This window comes from Pygocentrus nattereri, chromosome 30 (assembly GCF_015220715.1).
Source record: "Pygocentrus nattereri isolate fPygNat1 chromosome 30, fPygNat1.pri, whole genome shotgun sequence".
NCBI classification, from domain to species: domain Eukaryota; kingdom Metazoa; phylum Chordata; class Actinopteri; order Characiformes; family Serrasalmidae; genus Pygocentrus; species Pygocentrus nattereri.
This window is the reverse complement of record NC_051240.1, coordinates 4,276,736-4,292,803: the sequence shown is the minus strand read 5'-3', so window position 1 is coordinate 4,292,803 and position 16,068 is coordinate 4,276,736. Positions and strand designations below refer to the sequence as shown.

General features: G+C 40.0%; 1 protein-coding gene across 5 annotated transcripts in view; it reads right to left on the bottom strand.

Annotated features, from left to right (window-relative positions):
* sept9b (septin 9b) overlaps window positions 1–16,068 on the bottom strand; it is a 134,596-nt gene that overhangs the window by 48,087 nt on the left and 70,441 nt on the right. Inside the window, exon 1 of one of the 5 annotated variants that reach the window (XM_037536434.1) lies at window positions 6,799–6,909. The exons of the other annotated variants lie outside the window; for them this stretch is intronic. Within the exon in view, the coding sequence (XP_037392331.1) occupies window positions 6,799–6,856 (58 nt within the window). The 5' untranslated portion in view covers window positions 6,857–6,909. Of the gene's footprint in view, window positions 1–6,798; window positions 6,910–16,068 lie in introns of those variants that run through there. 5 annotated transcript variants of the gene reach the window in all.

The following is a 16,068-nucleotide window of genomic DNA, read 5'->3' as shown; positions in this document are numbered from 1 at the left end:
ATTAAATTCATTCGCATTCACACTTCATCCTAAATTCTGCTAATTTACTAACATCTGTCCTGGACATCAGTTTGACCCCAGCAGTTAAAACCTCAGGGAAATATCAAAGTTCTCGCACTACTACAGGTGTTTTCACCTGACCTGACCTAATCGTCCCAATTAAATTAGGAAAGGTCATTAAATATGAAGTGAATTAATGATGTCAATCATTTATTTAGAGACGTTTATTATTGAATGGAGTCAAACTGACCCTAAAGATAACAGGAAGGTTAACCCCTTCCCGCTAAAATACCATATCACTCCCACGCAGAGGTGGACGGGTGAAATTTGAGCTCTGTTAGATCATGTTGTTCACCTTTCAACGTAAACCTGACACCAGCACTGAGAAATCACATTACCTGTGTTGATCTTTAAGGGTTAAAGGCTTCTTGATTCATCTTTCATGTTTGGTTAAGTCAAGTTTTATTACAAGAGCTCCGTTTGCTCAGTTACTTGTCAAAATAATCATAGATTACTTAATTACTAATATAACCGATACGGATATCACCACAAAACTGAAAGAAAGAAGAAAAGACACTAAATATGAAATGTTAAAGGAGGTGACATCAACAGAGCAGATAAAGTCAGAAAGCTGCAGCAATGAAGCAGCGTAGCGTGTGAGTAAAGGTTAGAGGAAGCTACAGCAGGAAGAGAACGTAACGGTTCTGCTCAAAAAACCACAGACCAGACACCTGCACACACACACACTGCTCTGCAGGAGGAGTCTCTCTCACACACACACACACACACACACACACACACACATACACATAGGTGGACAGACAAAGAACAGTGATGCACAGTCTTAATCCAACAAATTAATTATTATAATGATGTCAGATAAACTGACTTAAATGTGTGCGTTAAAATAAAGAATAACCTAGAAGGCAGAGAACAGGGGTGTCCAGCCTTACCCTGAAAGGCCAGTGTGACTACAGGTTCTCATTCCAAAACAGCAGACACACACCTCATTTGACAAATCAAGTGTTTGAAGTATGGCTGGGCATTATAGCAATATAGCAAAGAGTTGATCAGACACAGCAGCGCTGCTGGAGTTCATAAACACTGCGTCCACTCACTGTCCGATCTATTAGATAATCCTACCACCAGTCAGTCCACCTAGATGTAAAGTCAGAGACGATAGCTCATCTATAGCTGCACAGTTTGTGTTGGTCATCTTCTAGCCCAGATGCTGTCCTATGCGGACCTGGACCCATAACCGATGAACTATGGAGAATTATTTAATTTTGATGGGGTGGTCCTATTTTAATCGGAGTATCTTTCCAGCTTTATGGTAGCTTTAGTGCCCGGAGACTCACAGACCAATTGCATGTGTTGTAAATATCACACGTGACGCTACTCAGCCAATCAGAACTTGCGCTCCTCCTCCTTCTGCTTGAGGATGCGCCACAGGTGTTCAATTGGGTTTAGGTCTGGAGACATACCTGGCCTGTCCATCACCTTTACCTTCAGCAAGGCAGTTGTCATCTAGGAGGTGTGTTTGGGTCGTTACAGAGTTGGAAAACCAAAGGCAGGGAATCATGATCTGCTTCAGAATGTCACTGTACATGTTGGAATTCATGTTTCGCTCAATGAACAGCAGCTCCCCAGTGCCGGCAGCACTCATGCAGCTCCAGACCATGATGCTACCACCACCATGCTTGACCATAGGCAAGAGACAGGTGTCTTGGTACTCCTAGTGGAAAACCACTGTATGAACTTGGCAACGATGCTATAGCTCAGTTTCAGGGTGTTAGCAATCTTCTTGTAGCCTAGGCCGTCTTTGTGGAGAGCAACCATTTGATTTCTCACATCCTCAGAGTTCTTTGCCATAAGGTGCCATGTTGAATATCCAGTGGCCAGTATGAGCGAATTGTACCCAAAACACCAAATTTAACAGCCCTGCTCCCCATTCACACCTGGAACCTTGTAACTCTAATGAGTCACATTTAATTTAGTGTTGTCCCATGAAAACATATGATAAAATATTTGCAGAAATGTAAGAGGTGTACTCACTTTTGTGAGATACTGTATGTACATGTAGGCAGGAAGAGGGAAGTGCGTAAAATAGTATGATGAGGATTAAGGGAAGAAAAAGGACAGAAAGAGAGAGAGAGGAGAGCCATAAAAGACTTAACATTTGACTTCCTTGCCTATCTCGATTGCACACGTTGATAAGCTGATAGGCCCTCGGAGGTTTAACATGCACTTCCTCTTTCTATCAGGAACCACAAACAAACAGGCCAAATTACAAAACTGCTCTCTCTAAACTCAATCAGCTGTTTCTACTACAGCTCGCACGCCCGGCATTGCAGATTGGACGAGTTTGCTGTTGAAGAATGGAAGTGTTTACACTGCTGCAGTTGAAGAGCAAACAAGTGTTTATCTGCACAAAATCCTCAGAGAGAGAGAGAGAGAGAGAGAGAGAGAGAGAGAGAGAGAGAGAGAGAGAGAGAGAGAGAGAGAGAGAGAGAGAGAGAGAGAGAGAGAAAGAGAGAGAAAGAGAGAGAGACTAAGAGAGAGAGACTAAGAGAGAGAAAGAGAGAGAGAAAGGGAGACCAACAGAGTTGCAGCTGTCGATTTAGGATTTATAGTATGTCTTGCATAATGCATCATAGTTACTAAATAACTCAAAGTAGTTTCTGAATAATAAAGATTCAAAAACTGAATAGTATGTCTGCTGTTTAAGGGGTTTTTCAAACTTTCCAAACTTTATAAAACCTTTATAAGCCAAGCTTCAGAAACACCAATGTGTCATATTTTTTCCAGTCAGTAAAGCAGCCTGAAATGAAGTGCACTGAGAGAGACTGTGTGCCGGTTTGGCGGTGGACTTGGTGTGTAATTAAAGCACATGGAGTTGATTATGTATCCTGTTGCTGTGTAGCAGGAGTGATTCACTGTGAAAACTCTTCACCCCCCGAGAGACCCCCCCCAGCTGGCTGAGCTCGCTGACCCCTCTCTTCCTCGCCTGTTCTCTCACACTGAACCACTTCATCTTCTCCAGCTCCACAAATCTAAAGTCCCGCTGGAGCTGGAGTTCCTCTACTTGGGATGTTTCTGTGATTAGAAACGAGATCAGTGACTGAAATGCAGTTACAATCTGTAGTGTGTATAGTTTTTACAGTCTACATCTGTAACAGTCTATATTTTACAATATACCTCAGAAGTCATGCATCACTTTGTAGTCAAGTGTTGTGACCACACAAGGCACTCTGGGTCTTATCTGGTTTCCTCTACGGGGAAAGTGAATGCAATTTACTGCCCTGTCATAAACCAAGCAGCCCAAAACTGATTCAATTCGTTCTTCGTACATTTGCCCCCAGAATGTCAGCGGTTTTTGTAAACTATAAGGCTGTAGAGATGGGCAGTATGACAATATTTACTGTCATTGTGATAAATTACATCACAATATGCCACAATATGCTTTTCTCAGCATACTGTTGATACTGTCAGTACTTAATGTTTGATTGAAAATACAGCAAAATTAGTTCCGTTTCCGTGGCACTACTTTGTCTGTTGTAACTTTTTATGTCAGAAAAAATAAATATTGTGACACACTGTACTATAAAAAACCTTCCTGAAGTATAGTGACATTGCATTTTGCCATATTGCCCACCACTACAAGGTCATTCGGTTGTCAAAATACGAATAATGCTATATACATGCTACAAGGAGTCTAACACCACTGTCTAAGTCTACTATTAAACTTCAACACTGTTTTACACCAACACTAGCTCCTCAAACTGCAGCCTAAAACTGCCAAACACCTCTAAACTACCACAATGTAAATACTGCTGTTTTGTTTGGGGTATTTTGGTGAGGTTGCCAGTCTTCAGATGTCAGTTTAGTGCACAACAGTGTTAGCCTGCATGTAGCAAAAGGCATACTTCTACTCCCGATACTGGGAAGAAACCATCTGCGTGATAAAAAGCTTCGGAATATTTTTTTGGAATATCGGCTGTTAAGCTTAAGTGATATTTCCCATTTTATTGTCTTCACTTGCACACATGATTTACTCACATTATAAAGCACAGCTTTTGTCCAGTCTTTCTGTGCTGTCTAAATCTAAATCAGGCTAAATCAGCCTGTAGTGTATTAAGTGATACTTTTTTGATCCCACAACCGGGGAAATTCCACCTCCGCATTTAACCCATCCGTGAAGTGAAACACCACATACAAATACACTAGTAAGCACACTTGCCCGGAGCGTCACTTACATTGCAAAAGCACAAAATTAACAAAATAATAAAAAAATGAAATTTGTGTATTGTGTTGGTTCCAGTTAGGCTATACATAAAAATCAAGTTTAGCCCATTAACATCTGTCTTATTGCACACTAAGGCTTATTATTCACTAACTACCGGTACTTCAGTGCAAACTGAAACTATTCTTAGGTTATTCAAGTGTGTAAGAAAACTTGAAAACCATGTAAAGGGTTTAGGCCAACCCTCCCAAAAGAAAGACCCTTGCAAGCAGGAAGGAACAGCAGGTTACAGCTAGGCAGCATTCTGACGTTCAGCATTTCGCTCTCCATTGCTGTCGTAGTTCACTATGAGTGCAATATTTGTCTGATTTGAAAGAAGCAGAAGGGTCTTTCAGCTCCTGTGTGCCATTTGCAGTCACTATAGTGCGACGTACTTCGTCAGACACCAATCAGCTTGAGCTAAGCTCAGCATGGCATCTTGATAATGTGCTAATGAGTTACAGTGAAAGGTTTCTAGGCAGAACTCACACTTCTGAAACTTAGTTACACATTACATTCATAAATCTTCACACATAGGCCTCCATGTACTCTCCGTACGACTGCATGCATCAAACCGGAACATCAGTATTGTGACAGTTCAGGTTACGCCCCTATGTTCTACAGTCTGAAATACACTAAAACTGAAAATATGAACATATTACATGGTATAACAATAACGACCAACTGAATGCCCAGGGCAAGCAGAAAGAGACATTGAGACTGAGGTCAAACTCAATTCAACAGAATATTTCAATCCTCGGCATGCAAAAATAATCTCAGTCATATAAGCGATACAAGCCAATGGTATTATCTGTCGACAAGTGACATTAGAGCAAGATGCGCAGGCAAAGACACTGGCAAAGCACGAATACAAAGCAAGTCCTCAGCTTCATTTCCTCATGGAACGATTGAGGGTCACATCAAGTCTTGCCCGTCTGGACATGTGCATGTGATGGATGAACTGACTAAACATGACATGGTCTGCAGGTAGGTGAGGTCATATTTGCTTACCTATGCATGCAAATGCTAATGATAAGATTATTGATCATTTTAATTTGTGCAGTTTTTTTAAAAACGTTGATTCGATCATTAGGTTTACCATATTGACCTCATTCAAATAAGTATGGTGAGCTTATTTAAATTTGAATAACACTTTAAAATACAAATATTTACTCAGGATAGTAGAAATTTGGTTCAGGACAGTGAACTTTGAGGTAGGAAAAAACTTCAAGCTAACATAAATGACATTACCTGTACTGAATGTACTGAATCAAGACACCACCATATCCTAATGAATCAACTTATGGATTTAGTGAATCATTACATCGCTAATTATTTTGCCAGTAATAATGTGCATGTTACTGTCTTATCAATGATATCAAGACCAAACAGGTGAGAAGTCTCTGCTGAATCTAATACTGCACTGCAGAAGCATCTGTCATGCCAAACGATTCAGGAGAAGCAAAATTCAAAGCAGGATGTTTCAGATCCCTCACTGTATTTCAGAATAATATTATTACAGTGATCCAAACTTCAGCCTTGTTTTTCCTCAAGGTCTTTCCTACAGCCTTTTAACACTAGACTCACATATCTGAATAAGCACTGAAAGGCAGATAAACTCGGAGAGAGATCAAAGTCATTTGTTTAATCAGGGCTGTTGTTTTAGCTGCTGCAGAATTTAAATCTGCTGAGAGCAGAGATGTTGGGCGAAGAGGAGAGAAAGAGATTCTTCAACAAAGAAAGGAGAAAGAGAATTAAAGACAGAAAGATGTAGAGGAAGAAAGACTGATAGAGTGAAAGAGAGGCAGTCTACGATCAAAGAGAAGTATTTCCTTCCGCTGTAAAAAAAAAAAAAAAAAAAAAAAATCTACAGTAGTTTCCACGCTCATAATCACAGCATGAGCTGAAGAGAGAGGGAGAGAGAAACAGAATAGATAGATAGATAGATAGATAGATAGATAGATAGATAGATAGATTATTAGATAGATAGATAGATAGATAGATAGATAGATAGATAGAGAAAAAGGAGAAGGGATAGTGATATAGAGAGACTGACAGAACAAGAGAGATAGGACAAGAAGACAAGATAGAGAAAAGATAGAGAGAGAGAAGATGGGGAGGTGGGAAAACAGGAGAAAGAGAGGAGAGAGAAACAGAAAGAGAAAAAGACAGAAGGGTGGAGAACACAGTCAGCATCAACAGCATCTTCTTTCTATTCAGTCACTGGCTTTGGTTGAAGGAAACAAACATAAAAAAGAAAAGAAAAAAAAAAACATAAAAAGGATGTGTTTTGTATGTTTCTCTCTGTCTCTCTCTCTGTCTCTCTCTCTGTCTCTCTCTCTGTCTCTCTCTCTGTCTCTCTCTCTGTCTCTCTCTCTGTCTCTCTCTCTGTCTCTCTCTCTGTCTCTCTCTCTGTGGAACAGTAACAGATACAGGCTGTATTGTAGTCGTGGTTGTTCCTAATTGAAACCAGCCTCATTCTTCTTTAGCTGTCTTTTGTAAACGGAGTTACTCACGGCGCAGCTCCGGATCCGAACCCTCTGAAACCTCCACACAAACCGCCCTGTGATCCATCTCCTCGATCAGGAACCGCCCAAGATCCTTCTAGAACTGTGGGATTCTTCTGTGCTTCTGACAGCTGGGTTCCTAAGTCTAACTACGACGGAGTTCCCGCCTTCTGCTGCTGTCTACACTGTAAACAGTCTTTCTCTCTTTCACGCAGGCCTCCTTTGGAGGAGGGGGGGGGGGGTCTTTAAGGCAATTTGTGCGGTCCCGAATTAGTCAGTATTCTGGGTGGTACGGATATGAAGGGGGGCCGTCCTGTTGGTGACAAACCAACACCAGAAGGATAATTACTGTAAACATAGTCCGCAGAGTCTAACAGCGGAGGAACGATGGAAAAGCGCTGCCGCTAAACAGAGACAGAACCTCCCCGTAAACAGGGAGAAGATTTAACCACCTAAGCCCTTTTGAGGTTCACACAAAAATGTGGCTGGTTCCTGCCTTTCAATCAGCTTTTCTCCAGTAATGAAGGGGTGTGAGGTACTCAAGATGTCTTAAGTCAGTCTTCTTCTCGTCTTGACACTGTGACAAAATCAACCATGTTTAATATTATCTTAAGTTTTAAGTCTTGGCTCATTGAAATGTGAGAGAGAGAGAGAGAGAGAGAGAGAGAGAGAGAGAGAGAGAGAGAGAGAGAGAGAGAGAGAGAGAGAGAGAGAGAGAGAGAGAGAGAGTGTTTTTCCTGTTTTCTGTTTCAGTGGTTTCCTATTTTGTTTGTTTCTTATGGTTTAGTTCATGACACCCAATCAGCAGCGCTGAATCGCTGCATGTGTGTTGATGTGTAAATCTTTATGTCAAATAAAAAAAATAACTGCATGTTTTACTCGTTAATTAAAACCGTTCTGGTTGATGATTTTCCAGAGTATACAGTGCTACAATGAACTGGGCTGAGCCCCAGATCTTTACACACCCAGCCAACATATCTTCCCATCTGCACCACTATAGAGTGGAAGGAAAAGTGTTTATCTGCTTGTAAATTTCCACCAGGTGTATGATGGGGAATAATCTCAAAAATCTAGTTGCAGTCTTTTACATAGTGAAACTACAAGATTCCTAGACTTTGCAAAAATCATAGTCTGTACCTAAAACCTGTGACACTGTCTTTATATGTGACTTTAGTCTTTCAAATGTCTTTTCAAAGTCTTTATAAAGTCTTCCAGTCTATGGTTAGCACCATCTGAATGAGCCTGGTCACTCAGAAAAATAAAAACACAGTGCCCCCATCAATAAAGAAGGCCTGGTGTATCTAGAAAGACACGTGTTATCAGTCATCTATGACTGAAATATCCATAGCAGCCTGTCAGCTACTCAGCTAAGCAGCTGTATTTGTCTGAGATGTAACTTACATGCTTTGATGTTAGTGTGTCGTGCTGTTTTACTGAGCTGTAGTCTGAGCGTCAAGCTGATCTAACAGTGATAAATGAGGATGTGTGTAAGAGGAGAGGAGAAAACAGAGGGAGTGGAGAGGAAGCAAGAGAGAGAGAGAGAGAGAGAGAGAGAGAGAGAGAGAAGAGAGGAGAGGTCTTCCATGGTGGTGGGAAACTTGTGTGACCTTTGACCTTTCCCCACTGCACAGAGTAAACGCACGTTTCCGGAACTCCGATCTGGAAAGACTCTGAACAGACGTTACAAACGGCTCTCTCTCTCCTTCTCTCTCTCCTTCTCTCTCTCCTTCTCTCTCTCCTTCTCTCTCTCCTTCTCTCTCTCCTTCTCTCTCTCCTTCTCTCTCAGTGCTGCCACACACAGAACCCAGATGTAAGAGAAGAGCTTCACTACAGAGCAGAGACCACCTGCAGAAAACATCTTAAATATATATCATAAAGGGGAATTCCAGCATATTTTCAAAATTCCTCCGCAATTCAGTGTGTGAGATGTAAACAGAGGGATTCAGAGTGGTTCGGTGTGAAATGGTTCAGATTTCTTTACAGTGGCGGTGATGAGAACCAGTGGTCACCATGACTATAACATACTATCCAAAACCACCAGTGAACCTACACCTGTCTTCTGAGTTTTATATGGAATATTGATGATGTTAAAATAGTGGAAAATCTTAAATTTTAAGTTTTCTTTGAGGACAATTTCCCTGTGCATGTATCCCTTCACCATGAATGGAGTTTAAGGCCGAAATCTTTTCAAAACTGTTTCAGACATCAGGCAGTGAATTCATAACCATCTCACGTAATAATTTTCACTGAGGGAGCTTTTAGAGGTGGACGTCTGGTTCCTATCACCACCACTATGAACAATTCTGATTCTGAAGTTTCTCTAGAACAGAGAACATCACACCAAACCTTGCTTATAATTTACACATTATAATTATTCCCCGTTAACCTAAACACTTAAGGGATATGTGTAAAGCTAGTGAAGTTGACCACAGGGCAGTAAATCTGTTCTCACTACAACTTTGATTTGATCTTAGGAGAGATCTCAAATGAGTCAATTTTATCATTTTGGTGGGACTCATTCCTGGAGGTGAACACATTACTGGAGGAATTACACAATACTGTATTAGACACACTGAAAACAATACTAGACCGTCTAAATGTTTGCATTTGAAATTACAGCTGAAAAAGGTATTCTGGGTCTATGTTTTATTGGGTCTATGCTTGATTGAGTATTATTATAATACATTATAACTAAGTCTCCAATGCTGCATTGTGATGCACTGCATTGTGAAACACTAATTATTAAACTGTAATATGACATCATTCCTGTAGGCGTGCTTGCTGTCAGACCACATTCTGTGGAAATTTTAAATTCTGTGTTCCTGAGCTCAGATAAGAGTGTGTGCAGGTAGAGAAACAAGATATTTACCATGTGACACACACACACACACACACACACACACACACACACACACCCCCACACACACCCCCACACACACCCCCACACACCTCACTCTGTGTATAGCTATTTTACCTGTGTGACAGCACCACCCACTGTTAATACAGAGTCTGTACAGCTTATCAATAAATAGTGAGAAGATCTTAAACACTCTCATATCAGTAATGTTATTGCTCCACAGGCATTCATACGTGCTAGCTAGGCTATCTGACTGATATCATCATAGTCAGGCTAGTCACCACATGTTTCCTGTATTGTCGGCATTAAATGTATTGAAAAGGTTTAAAAAGCACAAACTGAAAACATTTCTTACACAATCTCTCATATTTGTGCATAACATTAAAAAACTGAAAACATTAATCAGTCCCCAACAATGCTACCTCACAGATTATAACCGTGTAAACAAATATATACGTTAATTGATTATCCGGTTATTAACTACAGATGCTTGAATACCAAAACAATGCATTACAGACAATACCAATTAATGATAATAAGTCCTTTGACTGCCAGACAAAGATCTGTGTCTGCTGGAAGAACATGGTAGGGATCACTGCTCTGAGCTCCACCAGCTCTCACTGACCCATGCAGCATCAAGCTGACAGTCAGACAGGAACTATCAAACTCAGATCAAGCTGGACCTCAGAGAAAACATTAAAATAAAGGAAAATATAAGTAATATATGGGATTTTTTTTTTAAGTAGGTCGCAATTTATTGTCATGTGCTCTATTGATGTTATATTCTGCTGTTTATCATAAATTATGGAAGACACATTTTGAATTTAAATGAATCCTTTTTCCATTAACTGGGTATTCAGTGTAATCTGATCAGTTAAGGAGGAAAAACAGAAGCATTAGTGATAGTGGAGGAAATCCTCCTTGAAACATCTGATAATGTGGGGGTAATATACTTTGAGAAACTTTGTCTACTTTGCCTATTAAAATTAACAAATCTCCTTAGAAGTTACAATTACCATGTCGACAAGAGAAGTTTAAAGCTACTCTAAGTTTAAGAAAATATATATAAAAAAAAAATAATTTTAAATGCACATTGAAAAGCTACAACCAATATAAGAAATCTGACATTTTCTGAAAAATAACAATTGGTCTTAAAACTTCATCAGTAAGAAGTTTGGATTCTAACTTTACATTTTTCATTTTATTTCTTTCTTAATACTGTTTGCGTGTCCGGCTCCCGATCATTAATAACGAGTACTTTGCTCTAAATCTGCGTCGACCACAGAGCTCGGACAGCTGACAGGAAGGAAACTCTGCTACTGCTGTATGCGTCTGTGAGGTCATTTCCTGTCCAAAAACAACCTGAATTAGTCAGGAAGTGGGCTACTCTGACTCTCAGCCTCACTTGGCTGGGCTGACATCCTCAGCATGAGATTATACTTTCCAAACAATCACTTTACGAGTTGGTACTGTAGAAATTTAAACTTCAAAATTAAATATGAACATTAACACAAAGCGTAGACACATACATTACACAAATCCTGCCTCTGTCTCAGTCACTTTCAAAATAACAACAATTATTATTATTACGACTAAAATTAAGGCTAAATGCTGGTGGTACTGAGATGGTCCACACCAAACAACTGACTTCATCAACAACAGAGCAGGCTTTCCTCTTCTTCCAGCAGCTCATACGTGCTGAACTGTCTGAATAATCTTCCTGTTTAACATCTAACCCTTTACAGATGTTTATATCATTTCTGTAGCTGAAGCTGCTGCTAATAACGGCAGTAAACCGCAATAAAATAACAAAACAGCAAAACATTGCGTTTGATTTTGGCACACAGATCACAGAGCTTCTTGTTGGCCAAGTACCAGCATCTTATTGGTTCAATTCTCAAGGACAATTATAAAGAAACAGAAATCAAGCCTTTTTTTCTGATTAGGACACATAAAAGATGTTGAGCTTCTCTATCTACATTTTTTATATTCATGGCAAATGTGCAAGTAATACAGCGATTGTGTCCCTGCAAATTTTACAAACACCCACATGTGTCACACACATCACGCCAAACAAGGTGTAAAAACAGCCCAAGCTCAAATGAACTATTCACTGCTTTTTTACATACGTTAATATTTTTTACATTTGTCAATTATTTATTCCACTAATTACAAACTCACATCAGATCTGAGATATGTAGGTTTATCAATTCAGTATGCTAGTACTCCTACAGCTGCTGCTTCAGCTCCAGCATTGTTATTCTCAACACCTCCTCTTTCTCACACACACACTCTCACACACTGGTGGGTCAGTGCATTGCCCCTCTGGGCAGGTCAAGCCTAATTTCAGCAGAGTGGCCTTAATAAGAACCAGCCCTACAGGCTTTTCACCAATAAGACACAGCGGAGCTCCTGAGGCCTGAGGCCAGGCACACACCTACAGAAATGTAGTTATGTAGTTATGTAATTAATTATATAGTTTTAAAAAGAATCGTATGTTCTGTATAGAGAGAAAATCTGCACCACTGACTTTTTCATTGTTTGTTTTGATGCCAAAAAAAGCCTACAAAAATATTAAAAAGTGTGTCCTCTGAGGGTTTTCACAATTTCAGAGCAGTCTGAAATGCTCCATTCTGGAGTCAGAATGGTTCAGAGTGGTGATGATAGGAACCAGACGTTCACCTCTAAAAAGGTCCCTCACAGAAAGTCAATGAATGAAATGTTTTAGAGTACACTGCCTGATGTTTCGGACAGTTTTTTACGATAGATTATAGCAGATTTTATCTTAAAACTCTTTTTTAAAAAAAAAAAAAAAAAAACACTCCTAGTGGAGGGGTACATGTAGGGAACTGAGGCAAAATAGACCCAAAAGAAAACCTCTTATAAAGAATGTCTATTTGCATGGTAAACACTGTTATATCACCACCACTCTAAAAATATCAAGTTTCTGTACAATTAACCATTTCACCCAGACCCAGAACAACAGATTGAGAAAAAAAAAACAGTGTACAGAAGCGAAGAGAGATGAAAGCAGGTATTTCTTAAATGTGTGGTACCTGCACACATTCACATCGAAAAGCATAGCTGATGTCTATAATGTTCATTCGTTACTTTCATTACTATTTTTTTAAATCACTAGTCGCTTGGTAATAATTGAGTTGTAGCCTCTAATGTCCACAGTAAAACATTGCTGGTGGAGTGGAGGCGGCATAAAAGCTGGTTTACAGGCCTGTTGGTCAGCGAAGCTGTGAAACGGTGTCTGAATTTGCCTTATTCAGGTCAGGGTTCAATCGACAGAGCACACATTTAATCCAGTTCCTCTAGTAAAGAGTGAAGGTCCTCCACAGGTCATGTGCGCACACACACACACACACACACACACACACACACACAGGCATTACATCATTCTTGGTCGCTCTCTATTTTCCCTGCATTAAATCATCTTTGGCATTGTTGCAGGAATCTGACTTGTGTGTGTGTGTGTGTGTGTGTGTGTGTGTGTGTGTGTGTGTGTGTGTGTGTGTGTGTGTGTGTGTGTTTTTACTAATCCCTTTGGTTTGAGTCCAAAGGCTCATAACACCTGAAGAACTTCCATCTGCTCACATTAATGTGCTGAGGCTGCCTTTCTGTCTTGTGCTTATTCTACATTCTACATGTACATATTCTACATTTCATTTCAAAATAGATGAGACTTTAAAGAACTTTCTATATTTTATAATATACAATGTTGGTTGTGAGTTTTGCACATACACGAAATATCAATGACATGAGTAATACTCCCTTTATTAGATTAATAAAAATGAGCTTATCAATAACTGGCTTTACTAAAAATTGTTACGAATGGATATACAGCGTTTTGGAATCGCACGTTGTGTCTAAATGTTAAAGGGCCCTTGCCAGGGAAAATCAAAGTGACCTAAATAAAAGTTTAATGTACAAACTCCCAAAACTCCTAACTAAACAGACAGCCAATCAGAAGAAAGCTCATTTACATACATCAGTGTGAAAGGCACAGTAGCAAAACCAGCTTGTTTAATTGTAAAAATGAATTGTGTGTGTTTTTGGTTCATAAACCCACACAAAAAAATAGCACAAGGACCCTTTAACCATTTATTTGTGTTTTCTCTCTGTGTGTATGTGTGTGTGTGTGTGTGTGTGTGTGTGTAAGAGAGGGGGGTCTAGGGGAGGTTTTTAATCAGATCCAACTGTGAGAGCTCCTGCTTGCATGGGAAAAATCTGCACTGTGGAAAAAGGGAAACCCTGTAGTCTGATATCACAGTCAGCCCTGACACACTCCTGCTCTTTCACTCTCACTCACACACACACCCCCCTCCGGTTCTAATCACAGACACAGATGAACGGAGATGGCCCGGCTGACTATGAACTGCACAGACAAAACAATGTTGTTGAAACTAAATAATTCAAATAAGTGTACCAGTTCACAGAAACATGTAACATCAACTTAAATTAGGTCAATTAAATGAAGCACTTATACAGAGTAATTATGTTTATATAACATTTTATGTAACTTTTAAGAATTTCTTTTCCAGTGTTCCACAGCGAGATCACAGATCACCCATAGACTGTGAGGAACAGTGAGGAGCAGCCCAATGCCACCTGTTTATTAAATCCACACCGTAACCCATCTGTTACCCCACAGTTTATCAGCTCTCCTCACCCACATCCATTACTGGAAATATACCCAAACCCTGACCATATATAATACGGGTGGTGAACTCCTTATACTAACATCTCTCTCTATCTAATCTGATCTGTTCATATAGTTGCAGGCAAAAATTTGGGCTCTCCTGGTCATATTCTGTGTTGTTATTGATTTCTAAGTGTAATTAAGTGAATACATCCTCTCCAGAGCACACGTCTGCACATTTTATTGCACTTAATTACTTTTTATTTGCTGAATTTATCATATTGGTAAAAAAATAAATATAGAATGTTACCTGCACAAAAGTTATGGCACTCATATTTTAAGTTTTATTCCTTTTTGATATGTGAAACAGAACAATACACTAACATTTGCCAAAAATAAAATTTTTTCTTTGTAGAAAATGTGTTAACATTTGATTCATGCAGACTCTCTGTGTCTGTTGTCAGACAAAAGTATTCTTCATGTGAATGTATGGGCTGTTATACACATTTAGATCAGTGATATATCTTCTAAATAAATGGTAGAGAAGACATTAAGATGCTTAAGCATTGCCCTACAAATGTTATGGTCACACATGTCCCTGACCGCCTCTGAAGGTGGTCCGAGTGCTGGGATCACAACACATCTCCCATTTACAATGCTGTCCATATGATCAAATCACCTGGAAGCAATGCTATTGGCAGGTGTGAATGGGGCTGCTCATATTGTAGAGGCAAGGTGGTGTATGTGGTGCTGGTACGAGTGTATCAGGTACATTGGAGTTGCTGGTGTCGCAGATTTGAGCAGGCAAACTCTGAAATGAATGTAATTTTTATATATGGGTCTATGAAATCTGATCTGTAATTACATAAAACCATTTTATTTATAGTCCCTTGCATGTCATGCATGCCAGCACAGAATGATTCTGATAATAAACGCCCCCTACAGGACACAAGTTGGACACAGCCGTCCCTCCTCTCCTTTCTCATTTAATCACTCTTTTGTTTTAGTGTCGCAAAGCTGCCATCACACGTGTGTCACTGCAATAAAGCGCTACAAAACTCTGCAAGAGTGTCAGCAATCTGCATGTTTATGTCCTAATCTGTCTTGAATAGTCCAGGAAATATCAGCCTGGACCAGATGATTTAATCATGCTAGGCTTAGCTCAGTCAGACCACATCAACTAAACCACGATCACATCACAGACTAGCAGTGCTGGTTAGAATAATATCATACAATCATATGTTTATGCATTTTCAGGCTGGCTGACTAAATTCATGCTGTATGAATTTAAAGAGTGACTAAACCTTCCTTGATGCAGGACTGCTGTGTTTACTCCACGAGGGAGAGAAACCTCTAGCCTGGTTTGTCTTGATTAGATCAAAACACGCAGAAAAACTGGAAGACAGTCTGCAGGGGATGAAAATGTTTCTCAACACTGATGTTCTGAAAGTAATGCCCTCCCTCAGAGACCTCTCTCCTATTCTTCCACGCAGCCCTTCCTCATGATTCACTAGCCACAACCTTCACCTGTGCCAAAACTACAATATACAACCAGGGAGAGAGAGAGACAGAGACAGACAGAGAGAGAGAGAGAGAGAGAGAGAGAGAGAGAGAGAGAGAGAGAGAGAGAGAGAGAGAGAGAGAGAGAGAGAGAGAGAGAGAGAGAGGGAGAGGGAGAAAAAGGGAGGGAGGGAGAGAGGGAGGGGGAGAGAGAGAGAGAGAGAGAGAGAGAGAGAGAGAGAGAGAGAGAGAGAGAGAGAGAGAGAGAGAGGGA